Genomic DNA, 26,294 nt, shown 5'->3' with positions numbered 1-26,294 from the left:
CGAATCGATCTCATAATTTTCCTTTGAAAAATACTTTCAAAAAGTTTTAGCTTCAACATCATCTTCGTCTTTTTTCTTATGCGTAAAAGAAACAAACGTCAGTGGAGTCGATGAAATCTACTACACTGTAGACATCTACTAAATGTTTATATCAAAATACTACTACTGTTAGTTTAAATATCATTCACTTATTTGAAAACTGCAATCCACGGGTTTAGTGGTATGGTTGGAGCGCTGCATAAAAAGGCGGTCGAATCCGATATTTCAAACTTTTGTACAGAAATTCACATTCAAACGTTGATATCTCCGTTGTTTTTAAAGAAAAGATTTTGCTAGGTTTGCATATTTTACGGAGTTTTGTCAGCCATTATCATTTTCCAGATACGTTCAATGCGCCGCAAGCAAAACTTTTATTAAAATTAGATTCTTCTCATTGTTTTAAGTCAGATAATTTTAATTTTTCTTGTGGGTAAATTTAGATTCGCAGGTGGGAATTAGAGGGAAAATTCCCACCTGCGATGTTCCTTAGTATAGTCCCTGGTTTTGGCAATTTGGCCAAACTGAGCAGTTTATGAAAATTTGCATAAACTGCTCCGTTTTTCAGAGCTGGTCAAACTGCTGCAACCAAATCTATTTTCTAATAAAAGTTAACACATTCGTGGTCGTTATTGCGGTCGTACATTTTTGAAAAGCGATTCTGGTGGAAAGATATCATCAAAAGTAAACCAAAATCAAGTATTTAAAAATCGCCCAAATGTATGCTTTTCAGCAGACATCGATGCCTCTTAAGAGCAATATTCACTCGGCAAATTTGTAGCCTACATTTGGGCACAAAAATGTTACATTTTTGACGATAATTTTGTCCTCGCATCCTCTTTGGAAAAAGAAAAATCATCGTTCGGTGTTGAAATGCGTTAGGTTCTAATAAAAAATAGAAAGGTTTGTGATGCTGTAACCAAAATAAGAGAAAACTCAATAGTTCACGAAAATTGACACACATTTTGATGCTCGCACTTAAGTTACATCACCACAAACATTTCTATTTTTTATGCAAAGCTAACACATTTCAACACCAAATGATGTTTTTACTTTTTCCAGAAAGGATGCGAGGGCAAAATTATCGTCAAAAATGTAACATTTTTATGCCCAAATTTAGGCTACAAATTTGCCAAGTGAAGATTGCTCTTAAGTAGTTCAGCAATTAGAACAAGTATCAATCTTAGTTTCTTTGTTAACTACTCAAATTAATGCTAACTAACCTTGCGATCAAACACTTAGACATGATGCAGAGAAAGTCAAGCATCAACTTTTATTCATTGCTTAAGTTGTCTGGTTATGAAGACATGTGGCGAATTCCATGACATGTCCCATGATCAACATAATTTTGTTTTGAAACAGCTTGAGTGGAAATTTTGTAATAGTTTCACGAACTGGTCTACCAGTGGACCAGAAGAATCCAGGATGCTCGGAAAAAGATTTCGAGCTATTTTGGTTCGACCTTTAGTTAGTTATGGGACGGGATCGGCAATCGGTCGAAATAACTAATTTTAAATAACTAACTGCCAAAATAAATAACACCAAAAAAACTAACTACAAAAATAACTACTGGACTAAATGACTAATGGTCAAATAAACTAAGCTAGAAAAAACTAATACCAAAATATCTAAAATGTTGATTAGAGAAAGTACTCGATTTTATCATCTCACTGGTTTTTATTTTTCGGTAAAATGTGAACACTGCACCGGAATAAGCAAATGTTCTTTTGTATGAAAAAAAAACTCTCCCAACACTGTTACGACTATTGTTGCTGTTAGTATTACAATTATCATCGCGCATTGAAGAACAAAAACTGTGTCATTTATTTTAAAGTGTGATAATGTCTACGTTAGAAATTGTGCGTAATCAAAAAGGTGGTGAGGTTGCTCTCCACAAAGGATATGAATACACTAAAAACGGGAAATCTACTGAGACCCAATACTGGAGATGTACACAGTAATTAAATTAGAAATATTTTCACATCAAAAGCCATTTTTAACGATTTGAACTCTTTTGTTATTTTTATCAAAAGATATTCCATGACTCGCTGTCCTGGGCGCATGAATAGTGTCGGTATCAATGTGAAAAAAGTTCTCGATCACTCGCACGCACCTGATGTTCGTAAAGGAAATGTTCGAAAAGTACTTGAAAATATTCGCAATCGAGCACTTTCCACAACTGAACCACCAAGAAAAATTCTACGCAACATCACATGTTCGATTGGCAGAGTGTCCTCGGTAGAGCTGCCCAGTAATATCAATATGACACGTGGTATACGCAGGATTCGTAACAAAACGGGAGTTCATCCGAAAAATCCGAAAACATTGGCTGAATTAGTAATTGATGGAGACAATGCATTGGATTAGATTTTTTTAAAGCGAAGTTAAGCGGTAAATCAGCTGTTGATGTTGGAGTACAAAATTTATTGTCATACTTTGAAAAAACTTGGATCGGCCACTTCGCGCGTAATAGATTTGTTGAGCCCCTATTTTCAATTGATTTGTGGAATGTTTACCACCAAACTCTTGCTTTCTTCCCAAGAACCAATAACGCAGTTGAGGCTTGGCATAATGCCATTACGATATTGTTCGGTGTGCATCATCCTTGTATTTATAATTTTATTGAAGGCATTAAAAAGGAGCAAGATGCCGCAGAGATTTTAATTGCTAAGATGATGTCTGGCATACCAACAGACAATAAACAAAGTAAGAAACAAATAGAACTCGGTGAGCGATTGGTCGCAGTGGTAAAAATGTATAAAATTGATGATGCTACTTTCGACATAAAAGATTATTTATTCGGAATTAGCAGCGCAATTTCGTATCCATCTACTAAGAAGTGATGCACATCTAGCAATATTGTAAGTGCTTTCAATTAATTGGATGTGGAATTTTAAAATATTTAATTTTTTTTGTGATAATGAAGTAATTTATAGTTTTTAAGTCTTTTCATGAATTTTGTTGGTCGTTTAGAAGTGGAAATTGAAAATTGGATATTTTCTATTTGATAATGATGTTAGTCATACTTTGCTTTTTTCGGGCGTTTCGATGTAAGGACTAAATTTAGTGCTTGTTTCACACTTTAATAAATATTTGAAATGTATTGTTTTTGTTTCCATTGACTAGTTAACATAATTTAGTAAGAAGATTGAAGTTTGCCGTAAGGCCGCCTGCTGTAAGGCAGTTTAAATTTAGGTTTTATAACTGTAATTTCGTAAGTACGTAAAACTAGAAGGTGCTAGATCTTGAAAGTTGAAAAAATATAAAAAAAAAAAAGCGGGGTCAAGGGGCGGCAGCCCCTGCATAGGGGGGTCAAGGGGGGAGTATCCCCCCTTGCGAGGTTTAAGGGGTGGAACGGGGTTTGGGGCAGAGCCCCATGAACGTCTGCAAGGCGGTAAAGGAAAGCTCGCCGCAGGCGCGGGGGTTTGGGGGCGGAGCCCCCGTATTTTAAACTAATTCATCTCATAAAATAATTGTGCTAGTTAATTACGCTACATGAACGTCTGCAAGGCGGTAAACGAAAGCTCGCCGCAGGCGCGGGGGTTTGGGGGCGGAGCCCCCGTATTTCAAACTAATTAATCTCATAAAATAATTTTGCTAGTTAATTACTCTACTAATTATTTTGGTCATTCGTTTTTTTAGTTTTAGTTATTTGCTTATTAGTTATTGACGTATTAGTTATTTAAGTATTAGTTAATTTGGTAATTAGTTATTTAAAATTAGTTATTTCGACACCAAGCCACGGGATCAGGTCATGGATTGGTTATCGTTTATTTTGTGTGTGTGTGTTGTCATCATGACAAGGAATCTAACATAAAAAGCAGACTTCATACAGAACTTTTTGTCGTCATTAGTTCCTATGCTTATGATAAACCATTTTTAAATCGAACCTTCTGCTTTGAATTGGCAGAGGCGTCGTTCAATCGGCCTGTACCTTTAATTTGTACAGTTTCTTTAACATTCTCTAGTCGAGACTGGCACAAACGGTGACATTACGTTTGTTAAGGGAATGGAAGTTCCAAACATTACTAGATAACGGCTAGAGAATAAACTCACCATTTCTCTTCATAGTTTCTCATTCGGTGAAAATGTCATTCCAGCCATAATACTCCCCGACTGCAACCACCAAAACAACATTTCAAATTCGTAACAAAAATACATTTGCAATGTACCTTAGGCTCTTAGACATAATTTCAAACATTTCTACCAAATTCATGTTTTTTGATCGAAAGCCAGCGACGACCACTGATTCATTTCCTGCGTATGATCTCATTGTAAATTGGATTGCAATCAAACTTAACATTCAGACGCGAGCACAACAAAAACACTCCGGACAGTTTGCGATGAATCGAGTAAATCTCTTCTGGCGGCGGACACAGACGGTGAGCGATCATTGTCGGAACCAGCGATGCAATTTTCTTGGTCGTTTCCTGTTTGCCAAAATTGAATTCACCTTTGGTGCGGAACATTTCACCCAGTATCATCACAGCGTCAACGTGTGCGTCCTCCATTTGTTTCGTTTCGTAGCCGGTTAAGAAACCCATCACTTTCGAGAGTCTTAACACTTCGGCTTTGTTATCGTTAACAGCAGCTATGATGATGTCACGGTAGTTGTCGATGAAATCACCGGTGTAAAATCGTGTCGAACCGAAATCGATTAACATCAGCTGCATGTTGTCAGCGTCGTAGAGGAAATTGGACCAATTCGGGTCGGTTTGCATGCACCGCATTTCGAACAATTCACGAAGGCAGAGCTTCAGAACATTTTGGCCGATAAACTGTCGATGATCGTAGCTGAGGAAAACAATTTCGCTTTTCATCGGTTCGGAGGCATCACAACGTACAATACTAACCTTAAGTTGAAGCACTTGTCTAATGGAACGCCCGGAACTAATTCGGTTGTAATGACGCTCTTTGTCGACAGGTCTTTGATGACTTTCGGAACGCGATACTCTTTGTGCTGTGCAATCATCTCACCAAATTTTTCCGTGTACTCTGCCTCCCGTACGTAATCGACTTCCCAAGCGAGTTCTCGTTTGGCAACCTACACCAAGCGAAAAACAGAAAAATTAAGGAACATCCAAAAAGAACTGGTTGACTGCTCCTACCTTTACGACATTGTCAATGAAAATTCCAGCAGGAAAAATGTCCCACACCTTCAGCATACCGACCAAATTATCAATGTCACTTTCAATACTTTTGGCTACGCCGGGATACTGGATTTTAATGGCCACTTCCATTCCGTCAAACAAAACGCCTCGGTGAACTTGACCGATACTAGCCGCAGCGAACGGTTTCTCTTCGAACGGCTGGAGTTTTTCTCTCCAGTCTTGCCCCAGTTCTGCCACCATCACCTTTTCAACTTGCCAATCAGGCATATAGTCAGCGGCTTGACGCACACGGTCGAATGCTTTGACAATTTGAGGCGAAACGACATTCGAATCTTGAATACTTAAGATCTGTCCGATTTTCAGTGCCGCACCACGAACCTTACACAACGTGTCGACAATGCGTTCAGCATTTTCATTGCTGAACAGAGCTTCTTTCATCGTTTTCGAACCGCCGAGACCAAGAGCTCCCTTTGTCAGTTCATTGATTGTGCCGACACCTAAGCCAGCGAACAGTGTGCCAAATGAGGCCATTCGACCGATGCGAGACGATGGAACTTTACGTTGTTTCGCTACGGAACTGAGTTCCGGCAATTTAATTATTTCATTGGTGGCAGTCGGGTCTGTTTCTACTTTTTTCGGCTCTTGGATCTCCTCCTTCTTTGACTGCTGCAAATCGTGCTGCTTTATGAACGACATCCATTCTTCCACATACTTTTCGTCTTTCACGAAAGCTTTCGTTGAAGCACGTTCTTTGTGGACATTCTGATCTGACGACTCATTTGTCACTTCGGGACTATTTTTCTGCGCTTCGCTAACATTCCGTCCATCATGTTGAGACAAAATCGATTGCAGTTCCTTCAACGTTATCGACGAAATGTCCAAGCCTGAGCTATCACCTTCCACTGGTGGTGGATTCTTTTCATTGTCAGCTACTTTCATTGAGGTGGCGGTGTACTGTTTGACTCCTTCCACCACCATCGATGAACGCTGAATTGTTTCCCGCAACGAATTTGCAATTGCTTCCACTTCTTTACTGGGATTTTGACTGAATTTTGTTCCGCATTGTTGAGCATTATTCAATGCCGTTTGTACCAGTTCACGGACGCTTGAATTAGACCAAATGTGTTGCAAATACTTTTGTTGTGTTTCGGCCGACGCTTTGGCTATGATTTGTAGTCCTCTCAACAGTGCAATCGAATCTTGGATCCGCGACATGGTCACAATAATAATTTAACTGGCTGGTATGAAACGACTTTGTGAAATTCTACTACGTTTCGTTAGATTGAAACAGGAACTGTGCCAGACAATTTTTTTTAAATTTATTTATATTCAAACATCACTCTGCCAATAAACATATTAGATAAAAACACGAAAAATTTTGTGAGCAACTTTCGTTTATGTGATGAAATTGTAGGTTATGTAAGTATTGTTATGACAGTCGCTTGACAGCTGCTTTGAAAGTACGTTGCCATTTTTTTACATCACTAAATTGGATACAAAATATTTTGTTCCACATTAGGCGCGAAGCATTCAAACATTATAAAGGGGAAACGAGCGGATGATTCTTTTTAGTTCCAGGCATTGATGGTGGAGATTTTCAGCAAAACATACATTTTGGGCGTTTTTTTAAAATATAGGCAACATATTTAGCTAATCGATGCCTCTTAAAGCGCATAAGACTCTTATGATGAAATTGTGATTCCTAAAATTTTTTCTCCGCCAATAACGGATTTGTTCCACAGTTTTTCCGGCTCTTTCCATCCCCGAAAGTTTTGGAACAACACCCACATAACTCTGCGTTTTGCGTTCAGAAACTATCAGCGGACGCCTGAGTTTCTATGGTGAACGAGTAAAATTTGCTGGAGACGATAGAGCGTGAAAAACTACTTAAAAATGCAGACCTCCGCCAATTGCAACAGTTTTGTATGACCAGTTACCTCAGATCAAATTTTTAACATTTTGAGGCAATAGAGGAAGGATCAGTCTAATGCCTGAAACTACGATTTTTTCTTGAAAATACAGTTTTCAGTCATAAAAATTGTTACGCTACAGACCGTTATAGGCGTAATCTGCCCAGAAAATCTGACTTTTTCGGATCGGCGAAAATTTTTTGTTTTAGAGATGTACCCAAACTGTGGGGCGGAGGTATCTATGTTATCAATTCTCTGAAATCAAAAGTAAACAATACAAAAAAATATCAGGACAAAGTACGCAAGTTTAGCATTTACGCCTTTGTAATCCTCGACATGATTTACAGTTAGTGTCTAGTAGAAAGGGCAAAATTAGTCAAAATGAGGAAACTTTTTGAAGGAAAAATTATGAACGTAGCCTCACCCAGAAAAAGAAAATTCATACAATACTCCGGGTATGTGTAAAATTCTTCGGAAAGGTGGAATATACTTTATCAATGTATATGATACATGGACAATGTCTTCGATACGTGGAACCAGTGCCGGACTGGCCCTATGGGCGTTCGGGCGTTTCCCGAAGGGCCTTTTGATTTTTGTATGGATAAATGACGACGAAGGGCTTTTTGAGAAATTTCGCCATACAATGCCCGAAGAGCTTTCCTGAGCCAGTCCGGCACTGCGTGGAACACGTTGAAAACGTAGTTACGTATTTCGATTGTCAGATTTGAAAATTCATGTGTTACGTATTGTGGTGATACACGTGGAATATGAATAACTTACGAGTGGGCAGTGCCGGACTGGCTCAAATAAGCCCTTCAGGCGTTGTATGAAGAAATTTTTCAAAAAGCCCTTCGTCATCATTTATCCATTCAAAAATCAAAAGGCCCTTCGGGAATCGCCCGAACGCCCATAGGGCCAGTCCGGCACTGCGAGTGGGACGGAAGCTAAACGCACATCAAGTATGTCAAACGTATATAGTGGATGCTGATCTCAGACATTGAATTTGGATCATATTTATATTTCTTAACACGAAGAAGATGAACGACAAGAAAAATATTTTAGTAAATTAGAAAAATTCTCGTCAAAATAATTTCATTTTGATAATAAGTTGCGTAACTTATACGCCACACACGTTTACGGCTATCAAAGTACGCTTCAACAATACGAAATGTCCACCAACACTACTGTACTGCTACATTAGAAAGATCGTTGGCTCATGATTGAGAGGTCCCCGGTTCAATTCCCAAAGAAGTCAATTTTTAATTTAAAGTATTTGTTACCAATGACTACTAAAATGTATAATAACTACTATAAACTATAAAATTCATATTTTTAAATCTCTGTCAACTCTGTCACTTTTTCACAGGTGGTACGAATGATATACGCATAGCACGTAAGAAATTTCGCTCAGTTCTTAGCGGAGTTCTTGACGCAGTTTCTACTTCCTAAAAAGAAGGAAGCTACCAGCGCCAGGAACAAGGCAAACATATATAGGCGAACAATTTTAACTTTTCCAAATTGAGTTCAATGAGCTATCACTAAAGAAGCAAACGCATGTTGCAGATAATCTCAATGAAAGTGTAAAACAGGTATGGTCTATTGTCCGCCCGGAGGACATAAAAATTTGATTTTCGTACTTAAACTAACTCATTTTCATATTATTTTGACATTTTGACATTTTGACCGTTGGGTCTATCCCGTGATGATGGCAAACGACCGGACGGTGTAACGCTGGCACCTTGGTCCAAAGGAAAACGTTTAGTTTGGGATGTCACATGTGTAGACACCTTAGCACCATCATATCTGCATGCTACATCAAAAAAGGCAGGTGCGGCAGCAGAACTCGCTTGTAAGAAAAAACACGACCATTACACAAAGATCAAGGCGTCTAATTTCATTTTCGTTGGACTGGCATTCGAAACTATGGGTCCATGGTGTAAAGAAACGAAATCGTTTATTGACACAATTGGAAAAAAGCTAATTCAGGAATCGGGCGATGTGCGTGCCAAGAAATTTTTGTATGACAGAATTTCATTGGCCATACAACAAGGGAATGCCAGCAGCATTCTTGGAACGCAACCGAAGATAGAAAAACTTAATGAAATTTATAATTTATAAATTCATTTTATGATTCACTTGTAAAATGATGTTTTTTTTACTTGTTTTAAAAAAAATAAATTTATTTTGACATAAAATGTTAGTGCGTTTAAGACGAATTCGGCGATCGACCATACCTGTTCTCTACTTTCATTGGATAATCTTAGAAGTAGTGTGTTCCTCAACAGCTGCCACGCAACGCAGATTTTTTCGGTAAAATTTCTGTTGAAACGTTTTATAGCCAACCTTTTCTTCATCAAAATTTTTTTGCGTACTCTGGCAGAATGCATCAATAACAGCGATATCAGATGTTTTGGAAGTTGGAAAAGATCGGAGCTGCGTCATTTATTCCTCTTTAGAGGTTTTTGGTGGATTAGGATTGCAAGACAGTTACAGGTTGTGCAAAGTAGACGAAATTGTAGTGTTTCTTTCATTTATTTACACAAGTTTGAAGTCGGAAGTTTCAAATCTGACTTATTTATGTTTTTGTGTTTTACTTGGATAAACAAAACGGAAAATAAGTCAGTTTTCAAACTTCCGCCCATCCTCGTAATATAAAAGTCGACTAAATTCTACTTTTATAAGAAATAACTGCTGTACGGATATTTTGTAAATGAATCGACTAGTACCCTTTTGAATATTCCAGACAAAATTCTAATAACCGACGGTTTCACCTCATTATTAATAAGATCTTGATTTTCATTAAGCATTCTGTTGATACTGTCGCTGATCTCTTTGTTGTTCAATATATTTTCAAAGCGATAGTGGATCCTGTAACAAACAACATTTCAACATCGCATTCCGGTTACGAAGGAGTTCTACTATACCTGTCAGTATCATAAGAACAAGATACTCTACGAATTTTTAGATATTCCTTCCCGTCGACCATTTTAGTTGATGTATAAGCGGTTACGTTTAACCTGACATTATCTGGAAAATATTGATAAACGTGATGGAAATGGCAAAAATACACACGGAGTATGAGTAAACTGGGTACCGAGTTAGTCAGTGTAGATTTTTAAGTAATTAGCAGTGCCGGACTGGCTCAAAACAGCCCTTTGGGCGTTATATGAAGAAATTTTTCAAAAGGCCCTTCGTTGCCGTTATCCATAAAAAATTAAAAAGCTTTTCGGGAATCGCCCGAACTGCCAATTCGGCACTGGTAAAGTTAGTCAAAAGTTTATAAAATTCGAGAAGAGTTGCAACAAAAGGATAATCTTCTTGCTGTGGTTCTAGGATTTTTGTAAGGTTGAACTTTCACTCGCGTTACTTAAACAACCATTTTAAACAGTGCTCTGTTTGGACTATTCGGGAAGACGCACTTTTGTTTAATTGAACGTCAGTGCCGCGTTCAATTAAACAAAAGAGCGTACTATTACACTTTCTCGTACAATGCATGTAACTGGTTAAGTTCCAAGACATCCCAGCCGAGTTTTAACGGAATTTTCAACGTACATGTAAAACTTACCGAATTTCACTTCTCCCTCATCTGCACCGGTAACCGGTAGTAATAAAACTTTTCCAGTTACGTTGTACATTCCTTCTATTCGGATGTAGGAAATATGTATGGAGATGGTAAATTGGGACATCTGTTTCGGATCTTTTGGAAATTCACTTAGAAGTGTAAACAATCGTGTGAGTGGTCAAATATGCCCTTAAACGGAACGTACTTTTCTTACTCAATCCTATCAACAACAGCATGATCGAATCCGGTCAAATCAATATCTCTCATTATGAGCTTAACATCCAGCGGTCCTTCTCCGGGTGTAATGGTCACCATGGGTATCTTGTAGTTGTGTGTATCCGGAACCTTTAATTCTGGTAAACCTGCGGATTTTATCGAATATTCAAAACCGTTTCAATATGCGCTTGTGCTTTTCGATTCCTCATCGTCTCAAACTTCTTACCATTTGGATTACCAGAAAGTTTTATGTATTTATTCCATGATTTTTTGAGGCATTCATTGTCTTCGAATTTACACCGTTCGATTGACGAAGCTAAAATTTACAAATTTTCTTTGTTTCACTGTTTTGTAATTAAAATACGAAAACGTTTCACACTGAAAACCTACGGAAATCGTCACCCTTAGCGTTCTCCGCGACGAAAACTAAAACGAGAAGAGCCACTAAACTTCTAACGAATATCATCGCAGTACTGGTGTGGAAAACAATGCAAAATATGAACACCCCAGACAGATACTGAATTTTACCTGTGCATGTACGCTCTTAAATAGAGTAAACTGACCAATTGATTCCAATTAAAAATAAGATAGAAATTGTTAAGTGCATTCAAATTAAATCATTTTAAATGCAATTTATCTATTATATCTCTTGAGACATTGTAACATTGTAACAAACACTTTGAAATGTTAAGGAAAACCAGCGAGGGGCCAACAGCTAGAAACAATCGTGTCCCACGGCCATTGTAATAACTAGTAATATGAAAGAAAGTGGTAACATGAATCACGACCATCATGACTCTAAACTCTCATTCATAACTTAATTTAACAGTTTCATAACTCTCGCGGAGTCGCACCTCTACTTCTACATGTTGGTGAATTGATAGGTCAGTGACCCAGGTTAACAGGGTACTTTCAAGTCCATCTTAAGGCAACTGTTTGAACAGAGAAATGATAGCACCCAGAAAAAGCCATTCCGCACCTGGGCACTGGTCGATGAGCCCACGTTTTTCCTTCACATTTTAAAGCTTGTGAACGTGAATGTACTTAACAACGACTAGATTAAGTTAAACAGTGATTTCAATATTTGAATAATTAATTCTAAGTAAACTTGTGATGATTAACTAACTCTAAACAGCGACATGCGGCATGCTAAATTGTGCGTGTAATGTGATCATATTTTTTTTAATTCAAGTGAATTTTACCTTTATAAATTTTCAAAATTTCTTTCGATTGTCCCGACCTATCAAAAGCCGTTAGCATGTAGTTTTTGAAGGACGATGTTAATACATTAAATTGATTTTTTATTTTTAATCTGTCAGTTCTATATTTCGACTCTGGAGTCAAAATCCATTTGTCAGGGTGCTTTACGCATTTTAGATCGTTTTAACATTTAACATTCATATATAACGTTCAAGTACGTTTGAGATGACATGAAAGTACCGTAACCTGAAGATGATCATGTCTATAATAGACGTGGTAAATATATTTAGATCACGGTCCATAAACATTAAATTGGCCAATTATTTTGGACAACACTTAAATGGGTGTACGTGTACAGTGGACACCAAAAATTTACTCGAACATCATATAATTGAGAGTTTGAGGGATTCTTTCGAAAAACAGCCTGCCGCAATCGGACGCATTTTCTAGTGGATTTTTCTATTTGTGCCTCGATAGCTATTGCAGTGCTCCCACAGTGTCCTACTTTCCTACTTTGTCCTACTTTTTCGAAATTTGTCCTACTTCCCGAGTACAAATAAAAGTCTCAAAGGTTCGAAAAGAGACGTCTCACGGTCGCAAATCCTTTGTATTGTAAGACGTCTCTTTTCGAACCTTTGAGACTTTTATTTTTACTCGGGTTGTCCTACTGTCCTACGTAGGGCACTTCAGGAACTTTAATTAAGTAACAATCAAGCGGATTTTGAGCTCTAAAAGTAAATTAAAATAATTTTCGACCTGACTTCATATGATTATTGGCTTAGATTATCATAGACGAAAGATATTCTTGGACATTTTGAACATCTAGTGATTTCGTGACTGGCAAAAGCATGTTTTTATTTGAGCCACGCAAATACTGTATTCAGCACAAACCTTCTGCAAAATAAAGAGTCGATACAAGGAACAACAGCCAGTCAAGGATGGTACTGATGCATATAAGGGTGTTATAAATATTCCCATAACTAATCGTTTGCCATAATACACATCGTGAGCATAATAAAGTACTTTGCATTGAGTCAAATACAATATTTTATCCCCCAGAGATTCCCAGATTCCCATCTAAAGTTTCTAGTGGCATAAATAACTACTTTGAAACATAGTTGGAATATCTGTTATTTTCTTTAATAAATCTCAAAAAAATGTCCTGCGGTAGGACACGAAAATTTTAGTGTGACCACTGCTATTGGTCACTCGAAGACAAAGCCATCACTTTCATAAAAATTCCTCGATGTGAGAGATGATCGAAATCCGAAAAATGCACATTTCTTATGGGAATTTCTTCAGTTACACGAAACGTACAATGTCTTGTAAGGCGTAGAATTCACCTACAATGAGATATGAGCCGTTGAAAATATGGGTAAAAAATTGAATATTTCTAATGGTTTCTGTGCATCTGAGGTGTTGTGGAATTTCGCGTAAGACAAAACGATTTCGAAAAAATGATTCAAAGTCAAATTCAAGTGTCCATTCAAGTTGGGTGTCATTGGAATGTTAATACCAATAGTAATCAGTGGAAACTATTTCTTGGTGTATTCGATACATGTTTCAGATGCGCAGGAACGCCGTCAGAAATTTTTCAAAATTATCAATTTTCCACGCAAACATAAAGGAATTTGAATGGTTTTGGCTGTTATGCTTAGTTTCCTTTTACCAAACGAGCCATCAGAACAGTCGGAGCGTTTGCTGCGACTGAGCCCCGTACAAACCCGTATATCTATTGCGTACGTGACCCTAGTGCGTCTGTCACCCTACTTTGACCGTAAGCCTATTGCGCCGGTTAATGTAGTTAAAGTAAAATTATTATGAAATGTGTACATCTTAAAAATTGCGCATAGCGCAATTACGAAGCCCCGTACGACGTTCCTTTCAAATGAAACAAAAATTTCAAATCGCCCTAAAATTTTATTTTTTTAAGGGCCTAGTATCGGTCTCAGTCCGAGGACCTAAATTTAAATTTTTTGCAACTACATTCTATTCGGCCTTTGATTACCTTCCAAATGAAACAAAAATTACGAAAAACGGGTGAAATTTACTCGAGTTCTATGTAAAATACACTTAGGGCCCTAGTAGCGGCCTTAGGCCAAGGATCCAATTTTTTTTTTTTCAACAACATTCTATTCGGCATTCGATTACCTTCCAAATCAAACAAAAATTACGAAAAACGAATGAAATTTACTCGAGTTCTATGTAAAATACACATAGGGCCCTAGTAGCATTTCACTTCTAAGGCCCTAACTCACGGTCCACTCACCCGATTTAAAAAAAACTTTTTTTTCCTGGATTGGTATTGACAATACCTATCATTTGCCGTGTCATTTACATTTCTATCATTTATTTTGCGATAAATATCACCAAAAGACCTTAAATCACTTAGGTGGCCCTAACTCACGAAGGGCCGACCCGAATATGCCCATCTTCGAACTTAGCCTCACTATTTCGACTATCTTTCAGGGAAAAAAAAATTTGAAATCGGATTTGATTTACTCAAGATATCGACGTGACAGACGGACAGACGGACAGACAAAATTTTTATTGCAGATTCGTCATCTATGAACATAGGCAAACACTTTGCCCTTACCGTCTGCTTCGAATTCCATCAATTACACACGGCATCGTAATCCTATAAGCCCCTTTGTACTTCGTACGGGGCTAAAAAGTACTCCGTGTGAGAGACACAATTGCTTTTTTTCAATTTTTTTTTGTTTATTTGACAGAGTTCACTCTCTAACAGCTCTCTCACGGAGTATTTTTTGTTGAGTGGAATGGACATATTAGGGACCGATATTATAACTATCCACTATCCACTATTGCGTCCGATTTCGGCAAGCTGGTTTTCAAAAGAATCCCTCTTCAGACAATTGCTATTGATTGCATCACATTGCACTTCACTTTCGATACATTTACTATGATAGTAATTAGAATAGAATATTCAATTGACGGCTCGTTCAGAACTTGTTTGTTTATAATTTAAAGTCATTATAGCTAGTCGATGAACAGACGCTTCGCTGCATGTCATTACGTTGAGTCCATTATTCACTATAATCGCTTTATAAATTAAGCATTGTGGGAAGCAATGTCTACAAAACATTGTAGGATCAATTAATTGATAATTGTTTATGAGATGGCTGTCGTTTTGTTAAGATAACAGCTTTCCCACATTTTCCCTAACTTTTCCAGAAGCATTTTTTTTTGTAAATTTTCGAAAAATGTTTTCCCAAAATAGGTCGTGGCTATCACTCTAAAATCTGCTTTTTTCCCACTCATTCGGTCCTAAACCATTAAGAAGAGACTGAGGAATGATTACGGATTGGCTATGAAACGAGTAGAAGTGATGAAAGGGTTTTTTTTTAAAGACTAGTCGAAAGATGATAACTTTGGAAATGATATCTTAGAAATAATCACAGGGGAGCCCTAGAACTTTTTGGTTGTAAACAATTGTACGAAAATAGTACTTACTGCCTGCACTACATCCTTATTTGATAAGTTTAGTAGGAGTTTTCGGAGGCGAAAAGAATCGGTACGCTACGACTAAAACGTGGAAATACACACACATCTTGTACCTCAGAATCAGAAAGATTTTTTTAGCATTTAAGTATTTATTCATCAATTCGACAATATAATCACTTTACATCAATTCCTTGGTGGGGTCAATTCCATGAGCGGCTGCAGATTTAGCTACACACAGAGCGATTTGAAGCGCTGTATCACAACTACAACAAAAAATCATTTTTGCTCCAAAAAACTTTAAAAACAATTCATTCAAAGTGTTACCGATCAGATCCAACGGTCGATTCACATTCTCTGCTGACCAGTTCAACATTCTTAATCCTTGCCGCATCGCCAGTCATTTCACCAACTTTGATAGATCCTTCAAGCGACAATCGTCCATCTTTCATCTGAATTGGACAAATTCAATTGAAATTAAAGTAAGGATTTGCTCGCGAAAAAAGGCAACTTTCTTACAATTCCGACGGCCTCCATAGTACAGGCATTTAAACATTGGCCTGCATGAGTTGATGGTGGTTGATGGTTGGCCATTTCCTGAATGTCGGAATCTGAAGCTCCTTCTTGAGCTTTACAATTCGTCACTATGTCAATGAACATTGCTTGTCGTTCTTCTTCGCTCAGTGGCTGTAATTTAGGATACATACGTTATGAGATGAGTGATCATTCATAAATTTTGTAACGCTTTTTCAGTGCTGTCATCAAAACTAAATCTTAAATAAGTCGAGAAGTATGCGGCCTGTCAAGTTAAAACTTCGTTCTATCCCCAATACAGCCTAAATGGGCGGATATCTCTTGAGTTATATAAGATTTAATTTTGATGACAGCACTGAAAAAGCGTTACGAAATTTATGAATGATCCAGTATATCAAAAGTTTGAGACATAGAACGCCTAGGTGCCCAATTGGATTGGCCTCTCGACGTACCTTGCCTTATTAGATGGATTCGTTTAAAGTTTAATTCATCTGGATAATGAATGGAGAAAACACACAAAAGTTCAAAAGACATGTTCTTCATTTTGCTGATAATGGACCATGGGATCATATAACCCTGACAAATATACAATAGGGTGTAGCGTTTTGCATTTTTTTTAAGCCTTTAAGGCCTTTTAAAATGAGCTACGACACGGCTATTTTTCTTCCCAGTCAGATTTTAGAAAGCTTCAACTCCAAAAAATTTCTGGAAAAGTCATTGTCGGGAACACTTTTTGTAATTTTTCATCGGTGAGTCGAATTTTTTTTTAATTTTAAAGTATGCCAAATTGAAGCCACAGTCTCTACGAGTAGTTATCATATACACTTAACAAATTTGTTTCAACACAGGCGGCAGAACTGCTCTCACTATGGCTCTGTGACCAAAAAGTCGGTTTTCAGAGGTGCGCATGGGGGCTTCGAAATTAATTTTTTTTTTGTTATTTTCGTGATCAGTGGATTATTCTGCATCGAACCTATCCGCAGGCTTTAAAAAAATAAAAAAAGACTGCAAAACGCTACACCCTAATCTACAAGCAAACCATTGCACAGATTTAGAAAAAAAGTTACTTACTTTAGCATGAACCGCTATCGCACAAACTAATAACAAAAACTTAACCGACAAACTCATTTTCCAAATTTGTTTAAATATTAAAATTTATTTCAATCCTTAGCTATTGTAATTGACGGACAGACTGATTCATTGCTCCGAATGGTCTCATTTATATAGGAATCTGGTCGTAGATTATGGTCATCAGAACCCAATTCAGCATCATCATTGTATGTGGTTCCTCTTCACTTACCATGGAATGAATATTATAATTTTTCGAATATTAGACGATGATTTTGAATTTAACTTTTAGTTAATTAAATGTTTGCTTCTTAACAAGTAAAAAGCCACTTCCGTTAGCACATAGCAACTTGGGTATGTTTTTCGACTGATCAGAGTTATATGCTGAATGTTGATCAACATTGTGCTGTTATATGAGACTAGCTACTACAGTCAGAGGCAATGAAATTTCAGCATGATAATGCTTCCGCTGCGCCCTGTACTTGGCAAATGTCTCAAAAGTCCGTTGGAAGTAACAACACTGCGAATTAACCTGTTCGCGGTGTTGTTACTTCCAACGGACTTTTGAGACATTTGTGACGTAATCTCTTGTTGAAAATCACTGAAAAATCACTGGTTCTGCAGTCTTTAATGTACATGTCGAAAATAATTCATATCTCAACTTTTGGACCATTCCTACAAATGGAGTCTCTTCACCGAAAATATCAATTCTCATCAATAATTTCGTTTCAACCACGACATGGTATTGCAAAACATAATTTCCGCATTTCATGTCATATGCCCGCAGAAAAGAATGATTTCCTAAACCGTTCTGGCTATGACAATATATCACTACATGTCATTTCATTTGCATTTTCCACCCCAACCATACTCATTATTATTTATTTACATTTATCCACACTCTTCTAGTTGCATACACACACATGACGAGGGTGGTGTGGAATACATAAACGACGATTGTAACCGTATATACGGAGCAAATAATGAATTTGCATGAATTGTTGCAACAACAGAAAAAAGCGTCCAATCAACATTGTTCGGAAGATATTCGGAAATGTTTTGATATTAGCAACGCAAGTACTTTTGAGGTTCCGGTACACAACAATGTCACATAACAATAAAGGAAAAGTATGTTACAATCGTTATGAAAACCACTAAGAGCTCTCAACTAAAATTTATTGTCGGTCCTCACATGTAAACCGCCCCATTTTCACTAAAAACTGGTGCAAATTGAAATTTATCGTAATAAATGTCGTAAAGTTTAGCGACATGGTAGAGGCGACCCTCCAATATTTTTTTTTCTTTTGTGTAATAAGTTTAAATGGTGGTCTTGGGTGAAAATGCTTAAAGGGTTGCGTGTTTTACTTACGGTATCAAGTTGAGGTTTATGAAGTTTCCACATTCACCGATGTTAAACATGAAATATGTCAAGCGAAAATTCAGTTACGAGATTCTACCGAAGTGTTTCTTTCGTGCCTGCCACGTTCGACATTTTGAGAACTTTTGAAAACGAATACCAAGTGGAATTTGGTTATAAAATCAGTTTCAAATTTAGGTCCAGTCGACTAAACAAAGTACAGCTGAGACCTGAGACGGTACTCTAGTTTTTTTTAGCGCTATAACGAAACGAGGGAAGCACCATGTATGAATGGTGGCACTGGTGTATATACGTAGCAAAAAATCTAAATTAAGAGCAATCAACCCTATGCAAATTTGTAACCTAAATTTAGGCGGGAAAATATTCGTTTTTTGATGATGTCTCTGAACGATAATCTTCGATTGAAAAAGTAAAATCATTACCGCACGCATAAATGTGTTACTTTTAAAGAAAAAAAATTCAAAAAAAGATTTTGGTTCAGAGAAGTCATCAAAAAACAAATATTTTTCCGGATAAATGTAGGCTACAAATTTGCATAGGGTCGATTTCTCTTAGTTATGGCTACCGACGCATATCCATTGAAAGATACGACAGTCAGTTGATTTAGTGTTTAATTTTAGTTTATCGTTTCCTTATTCGGCCTTACTTAAGAATGATAACATTAACGGTGTAAAAGTTCTTCCTACATTGTTTGTTTACAAACGAGAAGTATCAAGTCAGTTCCCCAGCAATAGATCATTGTCAATGTCGTTTGAGACGTCAAATGAGCTGTCATTTTCACAAAGCTAACCACAATGTTACAAAAATTTATATGGAGCTGTCATTGTTTGAGGTTATCTTTGTGAAATTGACAACTCATTTGACACTATTATGAGAGAAGAAACCGTTATTTGACACTGATCTATAGTGTCCGTTTGATAATTACTTTATGTTAGAAGTGTATGAATACAGTGTAATGAAATTTGCAAGCGGACACTTTCTGACGGTTGCTAGAGAGCTGCCTTGGAAATATGTAAAACTACAAATCTTTACTATTCAATTTTTTTTTACTATTTACACAACTTTTTTCCATTTTCTAGTTTTTTGTTCATCTATCTTCAGCATCACGATGACCAATGGAAAGTTTTAGTTTGATTTTATTCCAGTCACGATTGACCTTGTACTCGCTTTGAATTAGAAAAAAGTCAAACGAATTTGACAAATATTTCCCTTTTAGCAAATGAACTTGATGTGTTTGGCTGAGAGTGTGTATATCTAATCGAAAGGGCAACATTTATTGTGTAGGTTCCACTCTATTGATAGACAACAGACGATGCATAAGAAAAAATTTCAAAGAAAATCAGATTTATCCGAAAAATTTCTTTATTTAACTCAGATAAATAAGTTGAAACAAGAGATAGTTTGATATGATATCCGGTCTATATGCGAAGTTCAGGCCATTGTTCTATTTTCGGTTAAGAAATTAAGCAAACGTGAACTTTTTGTTGTTTTTGTACATACATTGAACTAATATGTATGCTGCTTCGCAGGCGTCCTTTACTCCATTAGCTGTTGAAGAATATTATGAAGATTATTTTAACATACACGTTGCATTTATACTATGAATTGTTAATATGTTGGCTTATTTTGCGATTAACCTTTTAGAAACGGCAATCGTATAGCGAAGTTTTTTTTAGAAAATCTTTTACTTCATTTGTTTTAAGCATAAAAGACCTGATTAACCATTGTGCAAATTTGTCAATACTGTCGATAACAAATCACTGGCCGTTTCTGAAAGGTTCCGATGGTGTAAATTGTAAAGTTATAAACGTTCGGTAAATCAATATGCAAAAAACGCTGCGATTCTTCGATTTGTACTAACCAGCATCTTTGCAGTGCGTTATACCATTTTTATTTTCTTCCACAATGTCGTCTGGTAGTAGCTTATCCATTTGCTTCAGAGATGCCTCATAGTTTAGTTTGTTTTTCTTCATCTGCAATGCGAAAACGACTGAAAACTTTTTTTTTTTGAAGTTACAGAAGTAATAGAAAGTTTTTCGTCCTAATTCTACATCGCTAACAAGAACAAGAGAATTTCTAGGACTTCAGGATATCCGATTCCTAAAACACTTACGATTCCAGTCATTTCCAACACACATTGCATATAGCACTGTAACGAAAATTTATCTTAGTACCAACTACCATCAATATAGAATTAACTTCCCCAAAAACGAACCTTCAGAGCTTTATCTTCAGGAAATTTGCCTTGTGTAATTCCGTCTGCCATTTCTGAAAAGATATTCTGAATTGAGACGTACGCTGAGAACTACAGGACTTGTGCAATTTCTTCAGATTTTTTAATGCTAAAACTGTGTTCACTGAGATTGAGTTTAAAAAAATGATAATCTCACTCACCGGTTGCAATTTTCGTTCTCGGTTGGCATACACTTCGTACCATGCCAGACGTTTTTTCCAATTGCTCCATCGTTACACCCTAAAATTAAAAAAAAAAGGTTTTTCCCTGCAGTTTCGCTGAATAATTTACTAAAATTACACATTCCACGCCGAAAAACATTACGCAAAGCAATAAGGCCAAGCAGAGACAGTGTCTATGATTCATTTTCAGTCACAATGACAGGACGATCGATGAAGCTTTTCAGCTCAACTTTTTTCAAATTTGAAAGATTCTTATGAGCTCAAGTTTACGAATCAATTTTTTTTTAATTCGTCGAAGATCATTTATATGCATTCTTATGTATCGCATTTTCATGTGTAATTCCATGTTATTACCGAAATCGAATTAACTTAGTTTATCTGCGCTATAATTTTCTATATTTTAAGTGGGCAGGCAGAGTCAGTGAGCTTAATACACTAATCAAAAGGGTTTGGCGAAGTATGTGCCTATCAATTTATTCGATAAATAATTACCGTTTAACAAAATGTAATTGTTGAATAATCGGTAAAATGTCAATGTGAATGCTACCCTGCTACCCATTAAACTTTCCAGTTTTTATTAGAAGAAAACATGCCATTCTGAGCAGATTCATTCTTTGTGAAAGTATAGTAAAGATTCGTTCGCGAAAAGTGTGATTTTGTCCCTAGTGTGGCATCCTGAAGTACAATATCAAAATCTGCAAATATATAAATGTTTGGTGAGTACCGCAAATTACTCCTAAACGTAGTGGTTGAGTCAAAATTTATTATTTAAATACTTCTTTTTTTCAAAGCTGTTCTAAGATAGTTAAGCTGAGAGAAGTAGGTTTCGGTTTCAGTGAAATAGTGAATCTCGCTCTATCGGTAGAGATGACATAGAATAGAGGGAAAGAGAATTGATGCCGTAATCCCTCTTCAGGCTGATTTAGGCTGATTCCTATTGGACTTCTTAACATCCATCAGGTTTCTAGTTTCTTGATGAATCTGGATAGATTTTGACTTAGGAAACCTGCTTCCGTGGTGGTTCCTCGATATTCGTATTGGAGATGATCTCTTTTGAACTTCTCATTAATCATTAGCGTTTTTGATGTACTTGGGTTTTGCAAATCATAACTAAACTGTTTCACTCTTCTAACGCTTCTAACGTAACCAAATAATTCTTCCAACAGAACCAGGGCCTATTTTAAAGTTAAATTCACAGTAGTCCGTTTTCCAGCCGTTTTGCCTCCGCTCTCAAGCCGTTTACTTGACAGTTGGAATTAAAACAATGCTAAAATTCATCTAAACGATAGAAACGTCGTGTAAACGGAGGCAAAACGGACGATTGTGAATTCGACTTAAGAATGAAATTCCTTTAAAATAGAACAGAACTGATGTCAGGCAAAAATCCTAAAAATCATTAATGTGGTAACTTATCAAATCCCAACAAAAATCTCTTCGAGAAAAGTGTGACGCAGTCTTTGAAGTACAATTTCCAAAATGAATGATATCGCTAGAGTTGACGCTTTCAGCTTCGTTACGCAAAAATTAAATTTTACACCCAATTTTAGTTCAAACAAGCTGGCTTAGTTTTTCTCATCATCTGCCAAATAATTTTTACCAAAAAAAAATTTGACTGGAAACAACCAAAATTTTACCAAAAAAATCTGCGTCGCATGTGGCAGATAAATTTTCTTGCTAGTCTGTTCCTGAACATTTGCCACTTTGCGACGCAGATTTTTTTGGTAAAATTTTGGTTGTTTCCAGTCAAATTTTTTTTTTGGATGAGAAAAACTAAGCCAGCTTGTTTGAACTAAAATTGGGTGTAAAATTTAATTTTTGCGTAACGAAGCTGAAAGCGTCAACTCTAGCGATATCATTCTTTTTAGAAATTGTACTTCAAAGACTGCGTCACACTTTTCTCGAAGAGATTTTTGTTGGGATATCAGTCATTTTAGAAGTTTTAGAACACTGCTTTTTATAAGAGTTCTTATAACAGAAATTCGGAAATTTGGAAAAATTTGAAAATTTGACGAAATTCGAAAATTTAACGAGAATCGAAAATTTGACGAATATTGAAAATTTGACGAAATTCGAAAATTTGACGAAAATCGAAAATTTGACGAATATCGAAAATTTGACGAAATTCGAAAATTTAACGAAAAACGAAAATTTGACGAAATTCGAAAATTTGACGAAGTTCGAAAATTCGACGAAATTCGACGAAATTCGAAAATTTGACGAAATTTGACGAAATTCGAAAATTTGACGAAATTTGACGAAATTCGAAAATTTGACGAAAATCGAAAATTTGACGAAATTCGACAATTTGACGAAATTCGAAAATTTAACGAAAATTGAAAATTTGACGAAAATTGAAAATTTGACGAAATTCGAAAATTTGACGAAAAAATTGCGTCAGAGGAGGCAGATGTTGATGAAATTTGTTTGGAGAAATTTAAAGAATAGAGCCGTAGATTAAGAAAACTTGAATAAACTTGAATTTTAAATTTTATCCCGAGTTGCGTACACAACTTTAATACGAACTGCATCATAAGGAATACTTGTCTACATATACGTATGTGCAAAAAACCGCTTTGCTATGTTCGGGAGCAAATCGTGAGCAAATCGATATAGTGTTCGATAGAGCACTGTATCGAGTACGACTGTCGCCATGGCCTGATGAGAAATGGTATCTTTGAACTGCATATTAATGCAAAACTTCAAGGACGTATCAAATTTTCTCACAGATCGAAACAGTGGTCGAAACGTCTTATCAAGGAATACTTTATTATCCTAGGTTTGAAATAGGTATTTTCCTCACGCTTGCTAAAATGCTTTTTTAGCGAATGAGAGGTTTCCAGCTCGAGCCCGAGACTAGTGCTCGAATTCACTAAACACAACGTTTTTCTTAAACGACGTGTGAAATAAGCAGCGAAGTCGCGATATTTCAACACTAGTTAGGAAAACGGTTTTAGCATTCGTTAGGAAAATAACAATTTCCTAACTTGTGTTCAAATATCGTCACGTATTCCGACGTCGATTAGGAAAAACGTTGTTCCTAACTTATGGTGAAAGGATTTTTTTTAGCGAATTCCATTCCAAAACTCGCCTCCGGCTCGTCGAAGTCGCCATATCTCAACACTGGTTACGAAAAGTATATATGAAAATTCATTACACTTCTACTGGAAAGGATTACCCCAATACACAAAAGATGTGTGTGCACGTGTGGGCGTGTATTGGGGTATTTGAAAGATATTTTTCTGTAATCGGGAGAGTGTGTTGGTGCATTCCTTTCCTTCTCGACCGTTTACGTTCCCTACCGACCGATTCATATAATAGCTCACCAATACACTCTCACGTATACAGAAAATGATTATTAAATTTCGTCCCGGATCGACGGTCTTAGAGTTTTCTCTAATCTATTGCCACTGCTTATGGTCAACTGTACTCTGTACTGTACTATATTTATTGGTTCATTAGGTATGTACAAACACAAACTTAATTCAAAATAGTCAAAATGTGATGTCCGTTGAATATATGCCAAGGTTCGTCAATTAGGTCGCTGTTAATACCAGCTTTTCAGTTGAACTATTCTCCAAAATATCATGGAAATGGAAATTCTTCCCTGTTCATATTTCGGTTGTTGTATATGCATTTCACGAGTGCAAAGCCGGCCTCACAATTGTCTTTAATTCCAGTAGCTGTAACAGAAAAAAAAGGGTAAATCTTAAATGAAATCGAGAGTACAGAGATCCACAAATTGCTGAATGGTTTAAACATGCCCTGGCTATGTGAAGTCTGAGTCTGAGCTATAGAGTGATAAAGGGGCCCTTCTACGGAGTCGAACAATGATTTTGCGAATTAGCAGCGATGACATCATCTCGTCTTATACCAGATAAATGTAAATAATTTTCAATGACATCACTAATACTAACCACTGTCTTTGCATTTCGTTAAAGCGCTTTTATTCTCTTCCAACAAATCGTCACTTAAAAGTTTTTCCATTGTTTTCACTGCTGCCTCGTAGTTCACCTTGTTTTTCTTCATCTGTAAGCGAAAACGAGTTAATTTGAAATATTCTTCTTCTAAGAAGTTGCTATTTGCGTTAAGGGGACATCCATAAACTTAGTCACCACTAGAGTGGTGGGCCTGGACTTTAAGATAAAAAAGTTTAATTTTCCTGACAATTTTGCAACCAACACAGTCACTGAGCTTGTAACAAATTGTTGTTCTTTTAACTTATACTCATACGTCACACGTGATGCGCTATAAAAGGCTATACAGGTTAGTTATACATTGCGTCTTAACTTATAAGTCCGAACTCTATTGCATATTACACAAATGAACTCTGCAGTTGATTTCATATCACTTGAGTTTCAAACGTCGTCAAATTTGAAGGCTTAGCTACATATGAAAGTAAAATGTACTTACGATTCCAGTCATTTCCATTACACAGTGTATATAGCACTACAGAAAAAAGTGGATTAGCACAGCATCACAGAATTTCATGAGGTTACTACAACTAACCTTCAGAAGTTTGTCCTCTGGAAATTTGCCTTTTCTTATGCCATCTATCATCTCTGAAAAATAATGCAATGAATAGCGCACCATGCTCTAAACTTATTATAAATTCTAAAGATCTAAAATGATTGAAAAAAATTATTTCCATTTTGACTAACCAGTTGATATTTTAATCCTTGGTTGGCATACACTTCTTACCATTTCACCAGTTTTCTGTACTTGCTCAAAGGTTACTCCCTGAAATTCAGAAAATATTTCCTCTTTACGATGAAACGAGGTGAAATACCTAAATCCAAATAGCTTACACATTCTCCGAAGTTAACATAAAACAACAAAGCCAACCACACAAGTCGACAAATCATTTTCTTTTAGAGATGGAATTGTGTAGTATCTTCAAGCTCAATGGTATGACTCAAATAGTAGCTTCAGTTGCATCGGATGCAGTTTTATATGCAATCGTATTGATCGTATATAAGCGGATATAATTTCATGTCATTTAAGAGAAATTAAATTTTCTACTTAAACAGATCCACCATTTAAACGTTTAGGAAATCGATAATCATTTCGGACATTTTGTGAGATCGTTCATAAACGACACAAAATTAAGCAAAAGGGGAAAGGATGGGTCACTAGAAATGAATGAGATTTACCAGTGAATACGGTCAGAAGGGCAATCACCGTCCAGAAAAGAACGTCGTTGGATAAAACTGCTCAATTTATTACAGCTGGAGTCAGTGATATTTAGATAGAAATTTATTTTAGGTGATTTTTCGCTGGTCCACCCCGTTTTACTACTTCTAATCGAGTAACTGTAACTTTTTCACCCTTATATTCCACAAGTATAAGCAGTTTTGTGGGTGAGTGGACCAGCTGAAAAACAGCTGAAGTAAATTCATATCTTA

At 36.6% G+C, this 26,294-nt stretch overlaps 4 protein-coding genes across 4 annotated transcripts; all 4 read right to left on the bottom strand.

The window, feature by feature from the left end:
- Positions 1–4,172: 4,172 nt before the first annotated feature.
- On the bottom strand, positions 4,173–6,609 carry LOC119074583 (atypical kinase COQ8B, mitochondrial). Its single transcript, XM_037180816.1, has 3 exons — positions 5,145–6,609; positions 4,890–5,080; positions 4,173–4,830 (listed from the first exon to the last, which is right to left on the bottom strand). Exons 1-3 carry the CDS (start codon positions 6,360–6,362, stop codon positions 4,287–4,289), a joined length of 1,953 nt encoding a protein of 650 aa, XP_037036711.1. The 5' UTR covers positions 6,363–6,609; the 3' UTR covers positions 4,173–4,286.
- A 2,965-nt stretch (positions 6,610–9,574) lies between these two features.
- On the bottom strand, positions 9,575–11,355 carry LOC119074669 (protein takeout-like). Its single transcript, XM_037180953.1, has 6 exons — positions 11,226–11,355; positions 11,062–11,151; positions 10,834–10,981; positions 10,623–10,768; positions 9,982–10,084; positions 9,575–9,925 (listed from the first exon to the last, which is right to left on the bottom strand). The coding sequence occupies exons 1-6, from the start codon at positions 11,299–11,301 to the stop codon at positions 9,733–9,735; spliced, it is 756 nt and encodes a 251-aa protein (XP_037036848.1). The 5' UTR covers positions 11,302–11,355; the 3' UTR covers positions 9,575–9,732.
- A 4,274-nt stretch (positions 11,356–15,629) lies between these two features.
- On the bottom strand, positions 15,630–17,264 carry LOC119074704 (general odorant-binding protein 28a-like). The gene is made up of 4 exons (XM_037180992.1): positions 17,103–17,264; positions 16,017–16,184; positions 15,825–15,949; positions 15,630–15,763 (listed from the first exon to the last, which is right to left on the bottom strand). The coding sequence occupies exons 1-4, from the start codon at positions 17,157–17,159 to the stop codon at positions 15,679–15,681; spliced, it is 435 nt and encodes a 144-aa protein (XP_037036887.1). The 5' UTR covers positions 17,160–17,264; the 3' UTR covers positions 15,630–15,678.
- A 2,563-nt stretch (positions 17,265–19,827) lies between these two features.
- Positions 19,828–25,858, bottom strand: LOC119074983. Its single transcript, XM_037181386.1, has 12 exons — positions 25,698–25,858; positions 25,551–25,629; positions 25,399–25,451; positions 25,303–25,338; positions 24,807–24,918; positions 24,481–24,572; positions 21,011–21,082; positions 20,872–20,950; positions 20,693–20,745; positions 20,591–20,626; positions 20,339–20,450; positions 19,828–20,025 (listed from the first exon to the last, which is right to left on the bottom strand). The coding sequence occupies exons 1-12, from the start codon at positions 25,752–25,754 to the stop codon at positions 19,940–19,942; spliced, it is 867 nt and encodes a 288-aa protein (XP_037037281.1). The 5' UTR covers positions 25,755–25,858; the 3' UTR covers positions 19,828–19,939.
- Positions 25,859–26,294: the final 436 nt, after the last annotated feature.

The sequence above is a fragment of the Bradysia coprophila genome, unplaced genomic scaffold, assembly GCF_014529535.1.
Source record: "Bradysia coprophila strain Holo2 unplaced genomic scaffold, BU_Bcop_v1 contig_151, whole genome shotgun sequence".
Classification (NCBI taxonomy): Eukaryota; Metazoa; Arthropoda; class Insecta; order Diptera; family Sciaridae; genus Bradysia; species Bradysia coprophila.
Note: the sequence above shows the minus strand (reverse complement) of the source record. Positions and strands in the feature narration are given on the sequence as shown.